Consider the following 24,969-nt stretch of genomic DNA (forward strand, 5'->3'; position numbering starts at 1 on the left):
TAATCATTTTTCTTTATTTAATTGAACTATACTCCTAGGTTTTCATTGAAAATGGCAATACTATTGAAAATCAACACAAACCATTTTCATTTTAAAAATGTCTGAAGAAAATTAAACATACAGCTTGAAAAATATTTTTAAAACAGACAAATTCTTCTATAATTTTTACTAAAAGAATTCTGACACTTGGTCAATTTTAGATTGGATAGCCTTCCATGTAAGAATTAGAAACTATCAAAATTCACAAAATTCACCTAAAAGAAGTCTTCCTAGGTGTTTCGTTCTCCAACTTGAATTATCAGTAATAGCACCAGAACAAATTATACTGCAAATTGGCATTAGAGATACTTATTGGGGATCTCTAAATCTAATGGATCTGATTTTCAGAGAGATTAAAAACCCAATCATGCCTCAGACTCGGGGATTGTAGCCAGATTGCCTGGGCTAGAATCCCCTTTTATGGTATCCCTGCTGGGATGATCTGGTACAGTGTCCTTAATCTTCCTGAACCTTGGTTTCCTCATTTGTAGAAAGGGCTCAATAACGGTATCTGGGTAAGAAATGGCTGTGTAGATGAACTGAGAAAAGATAAAGAGTTTACCTCAGAATCCGGCACCTAGAGAGTGAAGACAAGTTAACAGCATCAATACTGCATGATGATGAAAAGCTAATCTGATACTAGAATCACTTTACTCTCTCTTCTAGGAACTCCTGGATTCATGAACCTTTCTTCTCAGTACAATGAGACCAAAGGAGAGCTCTGAACATACATAAGGCCACCTTCAAACACTGTCATTTGTCTTCCAGTGTCACACAGTTACCTACTGATGTGAAGAAGAATGCCAAGAGCATGATTCTAGGCGCTTACACACATCATTTTGTTTCCTAACTCTCAATAGGTAACACCAATAACCACCGTTTTCTTAAGAGTGGAAACTTCCACCAAGAGCAGTCACTGAAGATTTGACAGCCCTGAGAAGATAATACCACTGGGGCTGGTTTGGATGGTCTAATATGTTTTCTGCACATTCCCCAGTTCTTTGACCTTTATTTGCATGTTCAGGCCCTCAGCCATGTCTGACTCTTTGCAAGCCCATGGATGGTAGCCTGCCAGGCTCCTCTGTCCACGAAGTTCTCCAGGCAAGAATACTGGAGTGGGTCGTGCCCTCCTCCAGGGGATCTTCCTGACCCAAGGATCAAACTCATTTTTCCTGCATTGGCAGGTGGATTCTTTACCACTGAGCCACCAGGGAAGCTGAAGTTACACTAATACAACCAGTACAACTAGACTTAAAATCATAGCCACACACACACGCATTCTCACACCCTGGCACAAGCCCTACACATACTTTTTCCACTGAATTCTCCTGCCTCTAAATATACCTTAGGTTTTCATGTAAGAAAATGATTGAATTATTTTTTCATGTCTAATTTTCCTTACATCAATGATATTTAAAACTCTTTACTAAGTAAAAATCAATCTTTTTCTACTACAGGTATTCAAATACTTAGTGTATTTGAATATATACTTAGCACAAGGATTGTTTAGAGGCAAGTCTCTAACCCTGATACCAAGGAGAAACTTAATGAGTTGATAAATTGATACCAATATTAAGAAGATATTTGTCAAAAAAGTGGGAGTAGCTGTATCAACCAAATAAAATCAGAAGAAACTAAATACCATAATTCAGTAAGAGACTTTTCTGCTTCTCTTTTCTCCCATCTCCCCAGAGCTGAAATACCTTTAATAGAGAGGGCATTGTCTCAAACTACTGTCATGAGATTATAAAAAGATAAAAGGTTAAAAGATAGAAAGACAAAAAGTAGACTGAAAAATATAAGAAATGATAGCATCAGAACAACTATTATGATGCCTTCTTATTTCCCCCTTAAAATGTTCTTTTTGACCATAACACAATTAATCACACATAGGCATTTGCTTTTTATAAATTTTATTAGAATAATAAAAAATAATACATACAGATAACCATAGGATACACACACAGGAATTTAAAGGTAAATGTCATACTTTTCAATATGAAACAAAGTACATATCTCATGGAGATATATTTCTAGAAACACCATGAAACAAGAGATTAATCATCTTGAAAATGAAAACTATAGGAACATATAGGAATTACTAAGTAATAAAAAGGTACAACTCCATTACATGTTGCATAAAATACAGGTATTGGAGAAAGTGTTTCCCCACTTTTTGACCTAAAATAACAACGGTCATATGAAATCTACTTGTTCAGATTTTTTCAAGATATATACAGTATATACAAACCTTCCAGAGAAAAGTTATAAATGTTTTTCTTCTTTGTGTATAATGATGTTATCTTAAAAGGAATCTCTAAATGTAAAGTAATGCTTTATGGTGATATCAGAATTTTGCTAATATGTATTCTCTTTTGATATCTGTTGGTTTCAAATTCAGGTATCTTTGCAAAGAACAAGTTCCTGCAAACTATGAAATTGTTGGAAAGAGGTAAAAAATTGATTTTGCAATGTTTAACACTCAATCTGCTGCTTTTCTTGTATTTTCAACATACTGCTATGAGGTCATGTCTTTGACAATCCTTTGAACACAACGCATTGAGAGACGGAGTCATACATATCAAAGTCAGCAGCACGGCCATGGTTCTATTACAGATTTAGCTCAGGAGCTAAAAATCCTGCCAGACTCACTCGGATAGACTGTTGGACTTCATTACAAAACCATCTCCACCATCCAAAAAAGAGTCTCGTAATGGAATCAAAAATTGGAAATGAAGGATCATGTGAATTTTGTATAATATATGGGTTAAGATTCAGGTCATTTCTTATTTCCTCCACCAGGTTTTAATAAAACCGGAAAGCTTATTCATAGGTGTGAAGGAAACGATTCCTTTTAATTTTATTTCACTTTTTAAAACTTTTGAGAAAAGGATAGAATGTGATCATGTCAATATAATATCATGGAATGAAAGAGAAAGCATTAGCTACAATGAAAACATTTTTTAAAGTGCAAACTTTCAAAATATGACAGGTTCTCATGACTTTAATATTATTAAATAAACTCACACTAATATTTTGTACAGGCTTAGTGCATTAGGGGGTAACAAAGCACTTTCAGATTTCCTTCTTTATCTTTTAGTAAGTAATCCATGGGGCAGAGGCAAATAAGATGGATATTGTTATCTCCACATTTTATGGATGAGTAATTGAGAAGTAGAGTGAGAAAAGTGATTTGTAAACAATCTCACAAACACTCACTAGTATACCTGAACAAAACAGCACACTTCCAAATTCTAGCGGAGTGTCTCTAACAACATTCTTTTGAATCACATGTACCCTTTTCCAAACAGGGTAATTTTTAAAATGTAATTTTTCATCCTTGAGTATTTCAAGTGAGCATTTCAAAATAATATTAATTATATCTTCCAAATAGTGCTATTACAATGGGAAGAAAGCATTTGGATTACACGAGTTTTTCTCTATTAATTAAAAAAAACCCACTACAGCCAATGTATGTGTCTGCATGTGTGTACACATGATAGCATGGGAGTCTTCATCCACAGGCAGTGCCTCAAATCATAGCTTAAGAATGTCTCTATCAAAAATTGGATGTATGTAATATGTAAATTGCTTTGGTTTATCAAGTAAATATTAAGGCATTTCAGATTCCCCTAAAGGGATTTACTGGTTTTTTCTATTATATTCATATTTTACCTATGTAGAAATTTAAAAATACAGTTGAAAAAAAACACATGCATCATCATTGTATTTCATGAAAGCACTTCTTTTGTAACCAATTCAGTTTCCAATAAATACTTAAAAAGTGACTATCAACACAAGGTGTTTACAATAAATAACATTATTACAGAGACATAACTTGACACAGGGTAGACAGTGGAGATGGCTGACGTACAACCTCTTGCATCCATATCTGTCAAAGACGATAAACAGCTCATTAATGAGAACCGCACCAATTTAAGCAACCAGGACAAAAGCAGTCTTTCCAATCATAAGCAAATCATATCAGGGACCTAATTTACTACCACAAGTTAACATTAGCTTTCATTTAATTTATCAATGTAGCCGATATTATTTGCCATGTGTATCTATAAACACCCTGACGTACTTAAGTTTTCTTAAATGATTCTGGGTTTTGTTTATCTAGTATTATTTAACTTTAATTGAAAGTGGAAAAGCAACTTAATCATTTTGAAAACAACTATACTCCATTACAGACAATTTTGAGCTAATTCAATGGTTTAATTAAAGCTTCATCAGAGAAGGGTTCTGAAAAATCTGTGTTTATTTCTCTTTTGTGCATTTCCACATAAATTGTTATGTATAATATAAAACAACATCTTAAAAAAGCAATCAGTAACAAGCTTCATTTTCCTAGAGATGGCTTTGTCTGCATTCTAGACCGGCAACCTATGTGCGCTCAGCAAGACGGCAGACGTCAGAGGAAAAGGCTACTCTTGAGTCGGCAGCCCTCAAATGATAAAATCACGTCTATTCCTGCAAACACACAGAACCTATTCCTGTTGACAGCTCTTCTGTGGCCATGCTGTGCACCAGATCTTAGCTGAGGGCACATGGGACCTTCAGTCTTTGTTGCAGCACATGGGTTCATTAGTTGTGGCATGCAGAATCTGCAGTTGCAGCATGCGAACTCTTAGCTGCGGCATGCTAACCCCCGGGAAGTCCCCATGCTGCATCTTTTAGCTGTAGCATGCAGAATCTTTTCCATTTTGGCATGTGGCATCTTTAGTTGCAGTTGCAGAATTTTTCAGTGGCATCATGCAGGGTCTTTTAGTTACGGCATGTGGTATTTTTAGTTGTGGCATGCAAACTCTTAGTTGTGGCATGTGGGATCTAGTTCCCTGACTAGGGATCGAACCCCAGGCCCCCGGCATTGGGAGTGTGGTGTCTTAGCCACTTGACTACCACAAAAGTACCTGGCCATATTGTAATTTTAACTCTGAACCTTGAGCTATCATAGGAATAGGACAGAATATCTTAATCTTAATTTTAAAACTTAATACTAACACTAGTATTACCAATAATAAGCTTAAATTAATTTCTGGTTTTGCTCTACTGAAGTGCATATACTTTTAAAAATGTCTGTAGTCCTAAATGGTTTCTACAGATTTTTATACTGCAGAATTCAGTTCTGAAATAAACATTTCCCATTTTCTTCACATGGTTACTTGTTTGTTTTTGGTCTAGGTATTGCAGTTTTTATGCATTCATGAAAAGATAAAATTCCTCCTAATTTTCACATCTCCCTTTCTCTATATTTGCTAAAGATGTCCCATTTCTTTTCCAAGATTACAGATAAGGGTTTTAATTTTGAATGTCCAAGACTATAGATTAGGTAGAGTTCAGTGAAAGGAAATAAAGTAATTTAGGTTACTAAGGACCAGAGAATAAAGTATGAAGACAGGATGGCTTCTGCGGTACTTAAATGAGGCCCCGAAACGCCACACTTGAGATTTAAAGAGAAGATAAAATGCGTTCTACCGCTGTCACTGATAAAATATGTATGAAAAGTCTGTTTCCCTCAACTCTGAAAGTGTAACTTTATATTGTAATAAAGTAGGCTTCATGTGGATTTTGAAAGGAAAAGTAAGTATGAACTTCCTTTGAAATCAGAAACCAAGAATTTGTTTAAAAAGTGTCTTTCAGTTTGGCCGAAAGTAGGTTATGACCTTAAACATTTTAAAATTTCTGCTTGGTAAAGAATTGATAAGACATATCTATAATTTCTAGGAGGCAAACAACTGGAATATTAAAGATCTTAAAATTGTTTTGTGGGTTCAACATTGCCCTTAAGAAAAAGAATTCTATTTTTATGGAACTCCAAAGGCAAATTTATGCAAAGCTCAGAACACAAAAGTTAAGCGAATAACATTTGCTAAACATTTCTCCGGAGAAGGCAATGGCACCCCACTGCAGCACTCTTGCCTGGAAAATCCCATGGACAGAGGAGCCTGGTGGGCCACAGTCCATGGGGTCGCTAAGAGTCGGACACGACTGAGCGACTTCACTTTCACTTTTCACTTTCATGCACTGGAGAAGGAAATGGCAACCCACTCCAGTGTTCTTGCCTGGAGAATCCCAGGGATGGGGGAGCCTCATGGGCTGCCGACTATGGGGTCGCACAGAGTCGGACACGACTGAAGCGACTTAGCAGCAGCAGTAGCAAACATTTCTCGAGGTTTTCTTTTTTTTCCCCCCTGTCTTTCGGCTCTTATCATTCTCCTTACTTAGCAGCACTCTTGAGGAATTCCTCCTTCCCTCACTTCTCATATTCTAAAACCTTCTCAGCATTCAGATGAAAGACATAGTAGGAAAGAAAAAAAAAAGATGGGGTGGGGTGCTCACAAATAGACTCTCTCTTGCAGGTTCATAACTGATGCTGGGAATTGAGACACTGACTTCGACCAACTTACTGGTTATTCTTGGAATCCTGATCTGTTCGCTACTGGTCCCATCCCCGCCGTCCGTTGTGGCCTTAACTTCAATAATGTAGTCTTCTTTAATGGGCAGCAGAAGTTCAGCTGAAGTTTTATTTGTGTTCAGCACTTGCACATTATTTTGACTGCTAGTCCTATAGAAAACCTAAAATGCATGAACAAACATATATATACTTTTTACTGCCTGCTTTTATTTTTTCATCAAAATTATTCCCCTGATGTTACTTCATTTTTATCAGTTGTTCTTCTATACCCATTACAGTATCTGCTGCATTCATAGATCATAGATCTTAGATGAGGGGTCAGCATATGGTAGAATCATCAAATCCTCAAAATCAATGAGGTGGGGAGACTGAACTTCTTCCATGAAACATTCAGCTGGTTTGGTATTTGTAAGGATTCAGAGAGTGGGCAAGGACCTACTGTATTGAGCCTGAACACGAGACCAAGGAACCAGAGCCAAAACTATGGATTCATTTTAAGTACTATATAGATGAGTATTAGAAACAGGAAACCACAAACGCTTTACCAACATTTGGCCTAAAATTCCCATATGAGCACAAGTATTTCACTTAAATTTATATTTAAGAAATCAGGCATTTTGGAAAAATATTCTTTTCACATATAGCTTGATATCTGTATGTCAAAAGTGGTTTATAAAGACCACACCATCAACATTTAGGAAAAAAAAAAAAAAAACTGTCCAAATTTAGCTTCCTTTGTAAAGTACTACCAGAAGTGGGAAAAGAAAGCATTGCAAATTATACCACTTACTTTATATCCTGTTACTTCTGATTCATTCTCCATGGCTTTCACTTGTTCCCAATTAAGCAACACTTTTGTGTCTGTAGCATTCCAAACAACATTTCCTGGTGGCTGACTGGGAGCTTGAAATGCAGAATGAGAAAAGCAAAATAGATTTGAGCATGGAGTGATATTTTACACACAACATATAGATAAAGGAGGCGACACAAGTAAGGCAGAATCTCTTTGGTAACTCATAGTGCATAGGCAGAATCAGAAAAAATAACAATAGCTAAATTTCCTTTTACAAAGTCATTTCCAGAACACTGGGAGACAATTCATTTTAGCATATTCATGATACACTTTAGGGCATTTCTTCCCTGGTGGCTCAGCAGTAAAAAATCCATCTGCAATGCAGGAGACATGGGTTTGATTCCTGGGTTGGGAAGATCCCCTGGAGAAGGAAATGGCATCCCACTCCTGGAGAACCCCATGGACAGAAGAGCCTGGTGGGCTATAGTCCATGGGGTTGCAAAAAGTCGGAGACAACTTAGCAACTAAACCACCATCACCACAGTGATCTCTTAGAAAACTTGATACTGGAGATAAAGAAATTCTTTTATCCACCACTAGAGGGTTGCCTGTTGATGGGCCAGGAAAGACAGGCACTGTGTCCTGTTTCATACATCCAGAGGCAGAGAGAAATTGCCAACTGAGCAGATTAAAGTTGTAGGAAATGAAGTGCAGATGATTTTTAAGCCAGCCATGTATGATGAGATGAGCAAAATGGGAGGCAATCAAAAATAAAGATTACTTAGATTTATTCCCATGAAGTAATAGCTACACACATGAAAAATGGAAGCAAACAGTCTATATTTTAGTCTTCGTTTTCCCAGTTTAAATCAATTTTTTGAGAAAAATAAGGCAAAACACTAAAACGTTAATGAGAATTCCATTACATAATTAATGAAACTCTCTGAGGTTTAAAAACATGGATTCTTAATTTAGTTTCCTCTCATGAACACTAGCGGAGAAGGCAATGGTGCCCCATTCCAGTACTCTTGCCTGGAAATCCCAGGGACAGAGGAGCCTGGTAGGCTGCAGTCCATGGGGTCGCTACGAGTCAGACACAACTGAGCGATATCACTTTCACTTTTCACTTTCATGCACTGGAGAAGAAAATGGCAACCTACTCCAGTGTTTTTGCCTGGAGAATCCCAGGGACCAGGGAGCCTGGTGGGCAGCTGTCTATGGGGTCGCACAGAGTCAGACACGACTGAAGCGCCTTAGCAGCAGCAGCATGAACACTAGATGCAGGGGGAGGGTTGTTTGGTAGCATTTGTCAAGAGCAACATAGGGCACTGAAAACTCAGGATCTTAATCACAAAACAGCAAACATAATATTATCCATTTGGCAACAACATCATGATTGCCCAAACGGTGCTGAAATGCATTGTACTTGTAGATTTAGCCACAGAATTTAACTTGGTTAACTGAATTTGTTATGGGAAAATGATATAAAAGATTAGCTATGCTGAGACATTTCTAGATATCACTGACTCATGCCATGAGGGAGAGGTGGCTGGACTTACATATGGGAAGAGTGCACAGATACACTGAGGTGACTAATGATGCTAAACAAGATTATTCCCTGCAGATTCTTTGGCTTACTGTCTGTTCTTTTATACTATTCCACATTGTGTTTAAAATTTGTGATCTGGTATTCACAAGTTTAGGTTAGCTCAGAGCATTCAAGTTGCAAAGCTTATATAACAAAACATATATAATGGCAGTTGCCTAGAGTTCCTAATGACTATGTTCTGGGGGTTCCATCCAAATATTATGAATACACTGTTGTGAGAACAGTTACCAAAGTCTGTGATTCCCCATGGCCTAGCAGCACCAGAAAAGGACAGGCTCCATTTGACGCAGTTCAGATAATATACTTCAGCATGATGATTCCTGTCAAGAGATATGTGCTTGCAGATTATAGAAAACTTGAGTGATTTTGGTGGAATTTATTTTGGAGTGATTTATTCCAACACTAGTCTTGCAGAAGAAGTGACTTCATGTTTAGCATTCAGTCTTATTTTGTATGAGTCCCAGAATATCAACAGACGAGCTGAATGAGTGGATCCTAAACTCAATACTTTTTGAATGGACAAAAAGAAAAAAAAAAAATAGGAAATGGGAAAGGGTGGGGGGGAATAAAAGCTTTGTGCTGGGTCTGATTACTAATTTTCCATATTGGTGTTTCTAACCATCAGATAGTCATGTTCCATTTCCATCATTTTTGCTGTTTTTTAAAAAATGAACTTGATTGAACAAAAAAACACATAAACACTGACTTTCAGTTCAGTTTAGTTCAGTTGCTCAGTCGTTTCCCACTCTTTGTGACCCCATGGACTGCAGTACGCCAGACCTCCCTGTCCATCACCAACTCCTGGAGTTCACTCAAATTCATGCCCATTGAATCGGTATGCCATCCAACCATCTCATCCGCTGTTGTCCCCATCTCGTCCTGCCCTTAATCTTTCCCAGCATCAGGGTCTTCTCCAATAACTCAGTTCTTTGCATCAGGTGGCCAAAGTATTAGAGTTTCCACTTCAGCATCAGTCTTTCCAATGAATATTCAGGACTTATTTCCTTTAGGATGGACTGGTTTGATCTCCTTGCAGTCCAAGGGATTCTCAAGAGTCTTCTCCAACACCACAGTTCAAAAGCATCAATTCTTCGGTGCTCAGCTTTCTTTATAGTCCAACTCTCACATCTATACACGACTAATAGAAAAATCATAGCCTTGACTAGACAGACCTTGTTGGCACAGTAATGTCTGTGCTTTTTAATATGCCATCTAGGTTGGTCACAACTTTTCTTCCAAGGAGTAAGCGTCTTTTAATTTCATGGCTGATCACCATCTGCAGTGATTTTGGAGCCCAGAAAAATAAAGTCTGACACTGTCTCCACTGTTTCCCCATCTATTTCCCATGAAGTCATGGGACTGGATGACATGATCTTAGTTTTTTCAATGCTGAGCTTTAAGCTGACTTTTTCACTCTCCTCTTTCACTTTCATCAAGAGGCTTTTTAGTTCCTCTTCACTTTCTGCCATAAGGGTGGTGTCATCTGCATATCTGAGGTTATTGATACTTCTCCCGGCAATCTTGATTCCAGCTTGTGCTTCATCCAGCCCAGCGATTCTCATGATGTACTCTGCATATAAATTAAATAAGCAGGGTAACAATATACAGCCTTGACATACTCCTTTCCCTATTTTGAACCAGTCTGTTGTTCCATGTCCAGTTCTAACTGTTGCTTCCTGATCTGCATACAGATTTCTCAAGAGGCAGGTCAGGTGCTCTGGTATTCCCATCTCATTCAGAATTTTCCACAGTTTGTGGTGATCCACACAGTTTAGCCTTTTCCTAAACACTAATAGTCACATAATCATGAGCTTGTTATGCTACTTATATTCCTATGGTATTCTATTTAATAAATGAAGCATTATTAAATTAAAAAAAATATTTATAAGCTATTTTCAAATCATCTTATCACTACTGGTAAGAATAACATCTGGAAAATCCTTGATCAGACAAACTTTCTCTTCACATTTAAAATTCTATTACTGTTAGCAACTAACGTTTATTAAAACCTAAAATATGTTCGGAATGGTAGAATATACTTTTTTATAATTTACTCAGTCTCATTATACTGAATTATAATAATGCCCATTTTCTATACATGGGTAACTTGGACCCAGAGAGTTTATAAAAACAGATTCTACATTCATGTGGATAGCAGCATCATCCCCAGTAGACCAAAGGTTCAGCAACCTAAGTGTCCATCAGTAGATGAATCAGTAATCAAAATGAGGCTTATCTATATAGTGGAATACTATTTAGAACTAAATAGGAAGGAAATCCTGACACATGTTAGAATATGGATGAGCTTTGAGGAAATTATGAAATAAACCAGTCACAAAAAGACATTCTGTATGTGAATCCACATATACAAGGTAGCTGGAGTATTTAATCCATTAAGGCATAATGTAGAATTGCAGTTGCCAGGGTGAAGGAGAGGAGAATAGGAGATGTTTAATAGGTACAGATTTTCTCTTTCATAAGATGAAAAGAGTTCTGGAGATCAGCTACACAACAACCAAGCCTAACACTAGGGAACTATACATTTAGAAACAAGTAAGATGGAAATTTTATGTCATGTGTATTTTTATCACAAAAACTAAAAGCAAAGAACTTGCTAAGATGCACAACTGGTAAGAGATATCATGTGGGTTCAAACAAGCTCTCGTTAATTCCAAAGTCTATGCTTCCCCTATTACATTGTGCTAACTATCTGTGACTTCCACTCTTGAAAGAGCTGACAAACGGTTTGCCCATATGTCCATAGTCTTTATTCACTATGCCAGTATCTTGTCAAAGGTAGATGTCAACTTAAGATTTTATATGTAACTGACTGCCATTTTAAGGCAAGAAGTACAACACAAGGATTAAGAAAAAAACTTTTGTAGTGTTATTAGAAAATAAGTTTGATCTATTCCCCACGTGTCTCTAAGGAATGGTTCATGCAATGATAAAGTAAGATAATGAATTGGGTAAAGAATCAGGAAAAAAATTTCAGTTACAATTTACCACGGTGTCAGCAGGACAACATATGGCTGGACACTGTCCTCAAATATGACATAACAGGATTTAGAATGAATTTTCTAGCTCCATAATTTTGATAGTCTTCCAAGACACTACTCAATAAATGCTATAAATTTCACAAAGACCAAACTGGGACATTAATGCTGACCATCAGCTTGAGAGCTTGAATATAGCTGATCATATTGAGGCTAAGAAGAAAAGAAACAGAAAGAAACAATAAGAAAAAAAAAAAACAGAGAAACAATTGGTGTGTTAATTAAATACTTAAATGATTTGTTAACATAGTTCTAAGTATTAAGGGAAAAAGCAGATAAGGAGGTGCCAACATCTCAAGTGGATTTTGAAAGATGATATGAGTTTCACATGTAGGGGTTGGGCCAGGCGTGGCAGGGGGGATCCGAGGCAAAGGAATGACACAGGCCAGGGTGCAGAGGCCGAGAACTAACACGGTGCCATGGGGAGCTCAGTCCTGACAGTACAGGTAAGGAGGAGGGGAAGGATCAGAGCAAAGGCAGTTGGAGAGGCAGGTAGGAACCATATTCTAAAGGGTCTAGAAGGTCAAAGGGACTAGAAAAGGAATATTGTTTTGTAGGCAATTGGCAGAAGACTGAGGAGGATCAGATCTGTGGAGCCAATAGCTGTGTGCTTTCATAGGTCTTCCGCGGGGCAGAGGGAGGGAGAAGGAGGAAAACCTTGGTGGAAGCTCCGTAGGGAACACACTGTAGCACTCTGTGTAAAAGGCAATAAAGATCCAAAGGCAAGTGATGGTAGTGGAGTTGGAGGGATGGGGCAGAACCGGAATCTGTGAACAGGTCAGAAGGAAGGCAAGGCAGACTGGATGAATGACACAGGTCTTGCAGAAAAGGTTTCTATCTGGAAATCCCTTTCAGTCATTACATACTCAATAAGCACTTGCTTTGTGTCAGAGATTCCCCTAAGTACAGTGAGCACAGAGGTAAAGATATTGTCTGACTTCGAACCACGGACCATGTTAGTGGTTCCCAGAGATCAGTACTTGTACCACTAAGATGATTTACATGGATAACATTTTAATTGCAAATATTTGCCTATATTCACATTAGGGAAAAATAAAAAAACCTACTACATCCAACTCTTAGTTGGGTGCAATTATTCATAAAGATGATTCTTTTTGATGAGGCTGAAATTGGCACATCAGTGGTAATCTACTTTAAATACAACACACAGATTAAACTATGATCTAAATAATGACACAGAACAAAGGGCATTATACAAACAAATAACTCAGATGTTTTCAGTTGCACACAGATGTCTGGTAAACACCCCAAAACACACAGTCATAATTCAAATTAACTCTGACCTAAGGATATATAAACTACAAATAATTCATCTCAAATTGAGCAATCAAGAACAGAATATCACTCTACTAATAACAATCATTAACACTCTGATTGGCTCATTGCAAAACTTATTTTCATGGACACATTTCTGGCAAATGATTATGTTTCTTTTTGCTATTCACTGTAGTTTTAACTGTTAAACTTTTCTCTGTTTAAATAATTGATTTGCTTTCATTTTTATAAAAAAAAAATTTAGGACTACCACCTTGTAATGCAGAGAATATTAATCATGTTCTGTTAATAACAATGATACAAAGCCTTTTAAAATAAAGATATTTGAGTATTAAATATATTAGGGAAATAATAATCAGGTTGTTTGAGTATGTAACTAAAATCTTACAAGAATCATTCAATGACTGGAGATTGTAAAACATTAAGCAAATTATGAACAAAGTTTGATTATTGTATGATCCAAACTTCCCTTTAGTATCTTATCCTTACTTTCAACTTCCACCCTTAGTCATCTTTAGTTACCTTGTATTAGGGGATTCTCTGATGGTTCAGTGGTAAAGAATCCGCCTACAATGCAGGAGACATTGGTTTGATCCCTGAGTCCAATCCCTGGGTCAGGAAATTCCCCTGCAGAAAGGCATGGCAACCTACTCCAGTATTCTTGCCTGGAGAATCCCATGGCCAGAGGAGTCTGGCAGGCTACAGTCTAGAGGGTGGCAAAGAGTTGGGCAAGACTGAAGTGACTGAGCAGGCATGTACCTTGTATTAAGCCTTAACTGCTCTTCTTTTCTAGCTTACTAAGGTCAAACTTCAAATATTAACCCTTGCCTTCCACAAACTATTAAAACTATTTACCTTTAAGTGAAAGTGTTAGTCACTCAGTCATGTCCAACTCCTTGGGACCCAATGGACTGTAGCCTGCCAGGCTCCTCTGTTCATGGAATTCTCCCGGCAATAATACTGGAGTGGGTTGCCATGACTCCTCCAGGGGATCTTCCTGACCCAGGTATCGAAATTGGATCTCCTGCTTTGCAGGCAGATTCTTTACCACTGAGCCACCTGGGAAGTCCTAAGACTATGCCCTCTCTGAGACATGAGCTCAGAACCTTCAGATTATGAGATTGTTGTGCTGCCACTTTGTTAAGAACTTACCTTTGTGCACCAACAAACAGCAAGCCTGAAACATCACAGACAAGATCTACCTAATACACTTCAGACTTACTAGATGCCCTGTGGCCATTCACAAGTCACCTGTACTGAGTTTACTCCCTTGACCTGATAGAAGCCACAGTGTCTCAACTGCAAAAGATGGAAAATGGCTGGCAGAGCTACTGCTGAATTTAAAAACACAAGACAGTGAAACATCTGAAACTATAAAGCTTCAAATCAGACACTGCAACCTGAAAGTTCCCGAAAGCCAGACCGAGCTAACTAATATTTTTTGTCTAATCCAAATACTGTATTTTAATTTTGGGTAGGTGCCAAGATTTAAATTTGGGAAGTTTCATTTAAGTTCTAGACTTCTGGTTTCTTTTGCAAAACCAGACGATGAGAAACACTGGTCCTACAGGGATGGATAGAAAGGATGGGATGAAGGAAGAAGAGATTGTCCCACTCACCCACCATTGCTTATTGAAACCTGCCTGTCCATTGAAGGCATTTGAGGTTATCATTCTTCTTTCTAAATCAAGAGTCATTTGGGGTACTTTTTATAAGTCTTGGGGATATTTAATTGACATATTTATATAAGCAATCCATCTGGATGGAATAAATTAACTTGTTGTATCTATAAAGGCATGAGGTTGAAGATGCTGAAGGACAGGATATGAAGGACAAAGGCACAGGCAGTATAGGCGGATGAAAGAGCAACTCAAGGATCCCTAGGTGTCTCTTGATACCCGCAATTTATTCTTAGCTCCTCCAGAAACATTTTTAATGATCCTTATTATTGGCTGGTAGGATTGATTATCAGTGTCTAAAAATGTTTTTGGGTAGACTGTATTATTATTTAAAGTCTCTGCAAATCCTATTCCTCACCCTCTGTGAGAAGATCAAGCTCCCCTGCCTCTCTCTCACCAACCAGCAGCTTGGCTACAGTACTTTGTGGTTCCCTGCCCTTAGGAAGACATGTGTCCCCTTCTCACTGGCATCTCACAGACACTAGGCTTTGTCATATGGCTTTCTTCAGGCAGGGGAAGGAAAGCCAAAGTGAAATGACCCCTTTAGGAGGCACTGAAGAGCATGGCCCAGCATTTTCCCTCTGCCGAGAGACCAGCACGACTTGGAGAGCAGCTGCTCCTCCAGTCTGGGTCCTGCAATGAAGACGGAATAGACTGGATCTGAGCTACACCCGTGATGGATATGTAGTGTGAATGGGAAAGAAATTCTTATAAGTTTAAAGCGTCTGAGGTGTGGGGATTTTTGATGCTTCAGCTATGCTAGCCCAGTCTGACAGAGCTATGAAGCATTAGCCTAAGCAGCTCTGGCTTCCCCAGTGGCTCAGAAGGTAAACCGTCTGCCTGCAATGTGGGAGACCTGGGTTCAATCCCCTGGTTGGCAAGATCCCCTGGAGAAGGAAATGGAAACCCACTTCAGTACTCTTGTCTGGAAAATGCCGAGGATTTTGCATGCTCCAGGAGGAGCCTGGTAGGCTACTGTCCAAGGGATCGTAAAGAGTATTACACGACTGAGCAATTTTTCTTCATTTTTGGGGCTTCCTTGATTTTTTTTTCATTTTTTGGGCTCAGTAGGTAAAGAAACCACCTGCCGTGCAGGAGACCCTGGTTCAACTTCTGGATTGGGATGATCTGCTAGAGAACGGATAGGCTACTCACTCCAGTATTCTTGGACTTCCCTTGTGGCTCAACTGGTAAAGAATCTGCCTGCAATGTGGGAGAGCTGGGTTCGATCCCTGGGTTGGGAAGATCCCCTGGAGAAGGGAAAGGCTACCCAGTCCAGTATTCTGGCCTGGAGAATTCCATGGACTATACAGTCCATGGGGCTATGATTATATGGGTTATAACTCTTATGATTATACAGTGGAAATGACAAATAGATTCAAGGGATTAGATCTGACAGACAAGAGTGCCTGAAGAACTATGGAAGGAGGTTCGTGACACTGTACAGGAGGTAGTGATCAAGACCATCCCTAAGAAAAAGAAATGCAAGAAAGGAAAATGGTTGTCTGAGGAGGCCTTACATAGCTGAGAAAAGAAGAGAAGTGAAAGGCAACGGAGAAAAGGAAAGATATACCCATTTGAATGCAGAGTTCCAAAGAATAGCAAGGAGAGATAAGAAAGCCTTCCTCAGGGATCAATGCAAAGAAATAGAGGAAAACAATAGAATGGAAAGACTAGAGGTATCCTCAAGAAAATTAGAGATACCAAGGGAACATTTCATGGAAAGATGAGCACAATAAAGGACAGAAGTGGTATGGACCTAACAGAAGGAAAAGATACTAAGAAGAGGTGGCAAGAATACACAGAAGAACTGTACAAAAAAGATCTTCATGACCCAGATAATCATGATGGTGTGATCACTCACCTAGAGCCAGACATCCTAATGAGAAGTCAAGTGGGCCTTAGGAAGCATCACCATGAACAAAGCTAGTGGATGTGATGGAATTCGTTGAGCTATTTCAAATCCTAAAAGATGATGCTGTCAAAGTGCTTCATGCAATACGCCAGTAAATCTGGAAAATTCAGCAGTCCTGGCCACAGGACTGGAGAAGGTCAGTTTTCATTCCAATCCCAAAGAAAGGCAATGCCAAAAATGTTCAAACTACAACGGCACTCACTAGCACACTAGCAGGTAAAGTCAAAATTCTCTGAGCCAGGCTTCAGCAGTATGTGAACCGTGAACTTCCTGATGTTCAAGCTGGGTTTAGAAAAGGCAGAGGAACCAGAGATCAAATTGCCAACATCCGTTGCATCATGGAAAAAGCAAGAGAGTTTCAGAAAAACATCTACTTATGCTTTATTGACTATGCTAATGCCTTTGACTATGTGGATCACAACAAACTGTGAAAAACTCTGAAAGAGATGGGAATACCAGACCACCTGACCTGCCTCCTGAGAAATCCGTATGCAGGTCAAGAAGCAACAGTTAGAACTGGACATGGAACAACAGACTAGTTCCAAATTTGAAAGGAGTATGTCAAGGCTGTGTATTGTCACCCTGCTTATTTAACTTATATGCAGAATACATCATGCGAGATGCTGGGCTGGATTAAGCACAAGCTGCAATCAGGATTGCCAGGAGAAATAGCAGTAACCTCAGAGACACAGATGACACCGCCCTTACGGCAGAAAGCAAAGAAGACCTAAAGAGCCTCTTGATGAAAGTTAAAGAGGAGAGCGAAGAATCTGGCTTACAACTCAACATTTAGAAAACTAAGATCATGTCATCCAGTCCTATTACTTCATGGCAAATAGATGGGGAAACAATGGAAACAGTGACAGATTTTATTTTGGGGGGCTCCAAAATCATTGAAGATGGTGACTTTAGCCATGAAATTAAAAGATGCTTGTGCCTTGGAAGAAAATCTATCACCAACCTAGAGAGCATATTAAGAAGCAGAGACATTATTTTGCCTGTCTGTCTAGTCAAAGCTATGGTTTTTCCAGTAGTCATGTTTGGATGTGAGAGTTGGACTATAAAGAAAGCTGAGTGTGGAAGAATGGATGCTTTTGAACTATGGTGATGGAGAAGATTTTTGAGAGTCCCATGGACTGTGTGGATATCCAACCAGTCAATCCTAAAGGAAATAAGTCCTGAATATTCATTGAAAGGACTGATGCTGAAGCTGAAATTACAATACTTTGGCCACCTGATGTGAAGACCTGACTCATTTGAAAAGACCCTGATGCTGGGAAAGACTGGAGGTGGGAGGAAAAGGGGATGACAGAGGATGAGATGGTTGGATGACATCACTGACTCAATGGGCAGGAGTTTGAGTAAACTCCGGGATTTGGTGATGGACAGGGAGGTCTGACCTGCTGCAGTCCATAGCGTCGCTAAGAGTTGACTCGACTGAGTGACTGAACTGAACTGAAGCAGCTCTGATGAAACACAACACATTTTTGTACCTGCATGGAGTTAGGTACTGAAGTGAAAATGGGCAGGAGAGAGTTGATGGCATCTCTCTTAGGAATTCCAGTTTTATTTTTCAGTTCCATCTGGTTAGAAACCCAACCCAGAAGGCTGGCTGAGTTCCACACTTTATTAGAACTAAGTTGATATACGATCTACATTTTGAAATTTGTGTAATCATATCTCAACTTTCATAACCTGTAGATTTTTCCTTTGTCAATTCAATCTCTACTGTATTGGCAGTACAGTAAAATAAAAAGAAAATGATAAAAACTAATCTAATTCTAGCAGAAAAGTGGCACAGTGACAACACTAATTGATAGGCTGCAACATTATTTCAGTAATTTCAAATGTTATGTGACAAGAATAATATTGTCGAAGGCTTTTATTATCATTTTTTTAGCACCTATAATGATATCCTCCATATATCTGCTTATCAGACTCCTTAAAACCATCTCTGTAAGTTTTACTAAGTCTGCAGCTGCTTGACTGCATACAGGTGATTACAACAAGGCTGTTGATTGGACAAAGCTGGAAATATAAGCCATATCTCCCAATAGGAAAATGGCTAAACTGTGGCACATTACCACAATGGAACGTTATGCATACACTAACATATTTATAAAAATTATTAATGATCTAAGGAAAGTTCTGATACCAGGTAACTACATGGCAAAACCTCCACTGTCAAAGAGAAATACTTTATAGAACATAAGTCTGGAAAGAAATATCAATTTTAAAATGGACTTTCTGAGTGATAGGATTATGGGTGATTACTTTCTTCTACTTTCTTCCAATTTTTGGCAATGAATGTTTTCCTTTATTTATAAAAAGTAGAGGTTGTTAAAGAATATTGCTGTTAAGAATTTTCAGTAGTGATATCTTCATAGTGTGGAAAGGGAAGTTGGCCCTGACTTTCAAAACATGGAATTTTAAGAACATATGTTTGTTGTGACTTAAGGCAAAACTCAATAGATTTCTTGACTACCTGATGGTAACGAGCTGACTTACATGATAAGTGGTAGCTTGAGGATATACTTTCCACTCGGATTTCACTTGAGTTAAACATCAACATTTGTAATTAAACTGCTAAAATATAGGACATGGTGCAGAAAACAAGTCACCAAAAGCCACTTTTTCCCAAGTAATAAGATATATTTGTCCTGAAATCACTGAATTGTACATTTATTTACCATAGGAAATTGATGCCATTTAAAAAAAAAACCAACAAAAACACCTGCTTCTTAGCATAAACTCAGAAAAGACTCTGCATGTGTACATGCTAAGTCACTTCCGGTTGTGTCCAACTCTGCAATGCTACGGACAATCAGGCTGCTCTGTCCATTGTGTTCTCCAGGCAAAAATACTAGAACGGGCAGCCATGCGCTTCTCCAGGGGATTTGCCCAAGCCAGGAATCAAATCTGCGTATCTTGTCTCCAGCACTGGCTGGCGGGTTCTTCACCACTAGCACCACCTGGGAAGTCTAGAAAAGACTTTACTTGGGGTCTCATCTAGAAAGTCAGGGAAGAAATCCTTTCTTCATTTTTAAATGACCGGGGATTTCCTTAACTAAAATCTCTCCTTTAGAATAACATCAACATGAAAATTTATAGTCTATAATTAGAACGTTCACAAATTTTTAGAGAATTCATGGGCAAGGTAGGCCAATTTTCAAAAAAGTACCAAAGCTCTTACCAAGTAAAGTTCATAAGATTTATACATTTGTCCAAAGGGAGTATTTGATTCTGTATTAGCTGAAACTTCCTAATGGAATCCTGATTAAATTCACTGTTACATTGCTATCTTGCTTCAGCACTTAAAAAATCAGGAATCAATTTCCTGAAGTCCACAGACTGGGGAAAAGAAACGTCTAAATCCGAGGCATGTGCGTTGTTAGTAAACAGTATATTCTAATGCTGTATGTGTGATCTGTGGCATGTCATAAACAAACATATGTACATGGTATGTGATACACACAAAAGCCAACAAATAATATTTAGTCACTGGGAGAAGAACTGTCTTTTAGTCTTATTGGTTTCAAGAGAAAGCTGGATTTGGGGGCCATAAGCACAAATACACGCATAGGTCCTTTATGGGCTTCCTGGTAGCTCAGTGGTAAAGAATCATTCCTGCAATGCAGGAGACATGGGTTCAATCCCTGGTCTGGGAAGATCCTCTGGAAAAGGAAATGAAAAGCCATTCCAGTATTCTTGCCTGGGAAATCCTATGGACAGAGGAGCCTGGCAGGCTATATAGTCCATGGGGTCAAAAAAGAGTTGGATATGACTTAGCAACTTAAACAACAACAGGTCCTTCACATTCCTTTAGTGCTAACATCACAAACAAAGAAGAAGCAGGTTCAGATGTCTGAACAGACAAGACCATGTTGCTAGTATTTAAGAGGGAGAATAGCTTATTTTTTATTATATTTATTTTGTCATTGTTATTTGTTTATTATTTTTTAACATCCAATAATACTGGTTTCCTTACACAGGAAGTTAGTTTTCATTTTCTTTAAGTTTATTTAAGTAAAAAGAGTAGTTCGTTTAAAAAAAAAAATACTAGGTACACACTAGTAGAGAAGGGCTACAGAAATGGCAAAAATTGAGAAAGCACATCATCATCTAAAATTTGAGAAGCCTTGCACTGATATATATATGCATCCTGAGTCTTAGAGTGGTTGGTTATATAATTAAATTGTACCTATAAAAACTCTAGAATTTCCAAATTAGGTATTTGAAGCAGGAATATTCATTTTATCAACAGACTCTGAAATATTCTGACTCATATTCTTTCCGTGCTTGTTTTATTCACATTTCCTTTTTACTTCCTGAGGACACACTTAATTGGCTTCCTTAAATTCAAGCAATTAATTTTGGCTCAACTTACATGGATGAGCTTTCCATTCGGACATGTGAACACTCAAGTGAAAAACTGATTTCACCACTTAATTTCACTGTTTTCTCAAGGGGAGAATCTGGGCATGTGACAGAGGCCAGGCCAAACAAAGTTTTCTACCTACTGGCCACAACTTGGCTCTGAGTGGAGGAATCAGGAAGGAGTTGCCCAATTTTCCCAGCATGCTGAGTTGATAGAAATGGGCTTGGAGGTGCTTACTAGAAATTTTGTTACTCTGAAGAGGGTATCTGGTGAGAATGATGCCACCATGGAACAGAGTCAAGAGACAGAGAGTCTTGTTGGTTTAATAAATACATATAGGGCACCAACTATGATTACTTGGACAGTAACGATAGAGCAATGATCAAAACAGGGAAAATCTCTGCCCTGCAGGAGTCTGCCCCTCAGTCAAGGAAGACTGGTGAAACAGCAATAAAATAAATACGAACATGCCACAGCATGTATGATGGCTCTAAGTGTGACGAGCAGGAAGAAAGAAGTAAGGAAGATGAGGGAAGGTGGGGAGATGAGGTGCAGCGCTTTTAAATATGGCAGTCAGGGGCACTGAGGTTACATGTGAGCCTGGGGGAGGGTGCCACATGGGCATCTAGAGGAAGAGCCTTCCCAGTAGAGGAAACAGTGAATGCAGTGGCCGTGAAAGGAAAGTGGAATGAGTCAGGTGGAAAATAGCAGGAAGCAAGTCTAAGTAGGATTTGAAGTTGGATTATACAGGCCTTGTCCAATGTTTTAAGGATTTAGCATTCATCTGGAGTGGGATGGGAAGTGACTGGAAGGATCAGAGCAGAGAAGTGACACCATCAGTCCCACTCTGGCTGAGGGAGGCAAAGGCAGCTGGGCTGCATGACCAGGGGCCACTGCTCTGATCCCTGTGAAGGCTGTACCAGCGGGTACCAGGGCGGCCACAGTGAATGCCTTAAGAAGTGATGGATTCTTGTAGAAGTCAGGTTCTGGATCAGGTGTAGGGTATAAGAGAAAGAGAAAAGTTGAGAGTGATCCCCAACCAAACTTTGTGCCTGAGCAAAAGACATAATGGGATTGAATTTACCAAGATGGGGGAATACTGTAGAAGGGCCAGGTTTGAAATGGGGTGAATAATTTAAATAATTTTGCTTTAGAAATGGGTTTCCCTGGTAGGTCAGTTGGTAAAGAATTTCGCCTGCAATCTAGCAGACCTGGGTCAGGAAGTTCCCCTGGAGAAGGGATAGGCTACCCACTTCAGTATTCTTGGGCTTCCCTGGTGGCTCAGATGGTAAAGAGTCTGCCTGCAGTGCGGGAGAGCTGGGTTCGATCCCTGGGTTGGGGAGATCCCCTGGAGAAGGGAACAGCTACCCATTCCAGTATTCTTGTCTGCAGAATTTCATGGACAGAGGAGCCTGGCGGGCTGCAATCCATAGGGTCACAAAGAGTCAGACATGACTGACAGTCAATTTGAGATAATGGATGATTCTCAAGGATGCAAAGAGCTGAATCTACCCACAATGAAAGCCAGAATTAACACTTGACTTTTCAGTCATATAAAGCAGAATACATGGCCTCCACATTCTTTCTTGCAATCTCCAAACATAAACTTCTTAATATATATGTCTCCTTTCAGAAGCCACATCATTTCATCATTTATATGCCATCTGAAATTTTTCCTCATCAGCACCTTTAGATAAAAGTTGTTCTTAAGAGTTAGCTCTCTTTGGATTGCCAGTAAAAAAAAATCCGTCTTATTTAAAGATGCTAATTAGTGTTTAACTTAGAAATGCTTTAAAAAATACAAGTATTTGGATATCAGAAATTAAGTGCTTAATGGGAGCTACACGTGCAGTACTTAACTTGAGAATCCTTGTATTATTTACATTAATCAAAAATATCACCCAAGATCTGTATGAATATAAAGCCTTGCATACAGAATTCCCTGATTACAAGTACACGAAACTTGTACATTCTAAGCAAGATGGTGAAGGACTCCAGAAATTTTGGAGTTTTGAATTCATCATGTTCAGTCAAGAGGAAACACACAGTACTTCACACTTATGGGCTTCTTTAGATTTCATTCATCCACCTAGCCACCCACTCAACATTTAACGAGCGACCCCCAGTGCCATGCTGGGCTCTGGGGCTGGGTGAACAAGACACAGAAAGACTCTTTCCGCCTAAAGTTTACAATCCAGAGGAGAAGACAGATACTACGGAAGGACTCAAAGATGCTATTTTCATTCTTTATGCCTGAGGCATGACAATAATTCTCCTCATAATGATAATCACAGAAGCCTTATCAACGTTCTTAACTAGGATTTCAAGCTAATACCACATTAAAGGTTAGGATGACTATTAAGAGCTGTCAGAAATACTTTTAAAAGATTTATTTGTTATTTTGATATATTTGAAAAATTATTACCATAAAATTTCAAAATTAACAATGGTCTTTATATACAATCTTTGAATAGCTATGGGATTTTAATTATCTCTGTGAATTTCCCATTCAGCATAAGAAAACTTTCTTTAATAACACTGACAACCCCACAGACACATTCCAGGTAAATTATGGCAGTAGGAATGTATCATTTTCAGGAGGATATTATTCAATTGTTGGAAGTTCCATCATGCTCCAGCTCCATGAGCACAGAAGTTCTGTCTATCTCTGATCACCTTAAACACGAAGTAAACTCCCAATAAATACTGGTGCTATGTATGACATGAACATTCTAATTACATGGTTGAAAGAAAAGATAGTACAGTGATTAAGACAAATTTGTATGGCTCTCTGGCTACTTACTCTGTGATCTCATGGAGTTATATAACCTCTCATATAATTATATATATAGTTATATAATGTCTTAGCAAACTCGTCTCCAAAGTGTGAGACTACTAATAATTTCCAAGTCATGGTGTTGCTGTGAGTATTAAGAATCAATACATGAAACACACTTTAGAACAGTGACTGGAAATTGCTCTTTAAATTGCTAGTCATTAAAATCATAATCATCATCATTATTGTAACCTGCAAATTTCTGCTTTAGATGGGGTATTTATAAGCTATCTTTAAATTTCAAAGGGGTTTTGCTTTCTTTTAAAATTTTATTTCACGCACTGTGCATTACCATGATATTCCTATTGATTTATAATCAATCTCTTCCTTCTGTCTAACCAATGCACGAAGCTCTTCACTGATTCCATGATGATGTCACACTGTCTTTTACAATCATAATTTCTTAGTGAGTAATCACATCAATTATTAAGTCAGACGAAAGAACCAGATAAATCTGTTTGCATATATTTGTGCAATCAGAAATTTTGATTAATACTGTGCTTTGAATATATAAATAATGATGTGTATTTAAATCTTACTGATTCACAAGTGTTATTGGGAATACCAAACATACTTAGTGAGAAGTTCTAAATGCAGAATATTTTTAGCTTATTGTCACACCTATATGTTCCATGGTCTAAGCCCCAACCATGTGCTATAAATAAGAGATTGGGTCAGGCTTCTTCTAATAATTAGTGAAGGACAATTAATTATCACATTAGACGGCTGCTTGTAAATGCATGCTGCTTAAAGGGACTAAAGTGTTTTATTGCTAAACTTTTACTCCAAACTCTCTTTTTTATAGATAATATTAATACAAAAGTAACCATATGGACTTTCCTAATCAAATTAACACTGGTTAAAAAAAAAATCCAAAGTAGTAGAATTATGTTGTTGTTTGTTTTTCACTTTGTGATCACACTGTATGGCATGCAGGATCTTAGTTT

The 24,969-nt window shown here is 38.4% G+C and overlaps 1 protein-coding gene across 1 annotated transcript in view; it reads right to left on the bottom strand.

The window, feature by feature from the left end:
- Nucleotides 1-3,830: 3,830 nt before the first annotated feature.
- CNTN3 (contactin 3) overlaps nt 3,831-24,969 on the bottom strand; it is a 286,007-nt gene continuing 264,868 nt past the window's right edge. Inside the window, exons 20-22 of the mRNA XM_052638038.1 lie at nt 7,251-7,363; nt 6,453-6,621; nt 3,831-3,931 (exon numbers count right to left, since the gene is read on the bottom strand). Coding sequence (XP_052493998.1) covers nt 3,831-3,931; nt 6,453-6,621; nt 7,251-7,363 — 383 coding nt within the window. The remainder of the gene's footprint in view (nt 3,932-6,452; nt 6,622-7,250; nt 7,364-24,969) is intronic.

The sequence above is a fragment of the Budorcas taxicolor genome, chromosome 1, assembly GCF_023091745.1.
Source record: "Budorcas taxicolor isolate Tak-1 chromosome 1, Takin1.1, whole genome shotgun sequence".
Classification (NCBI taxonomy): Eukaryota; Metazoa; Chordata; class Mammalia; order Artiodactyla; family Bovidae; genus Budorcas; species Budorcas taxicolor.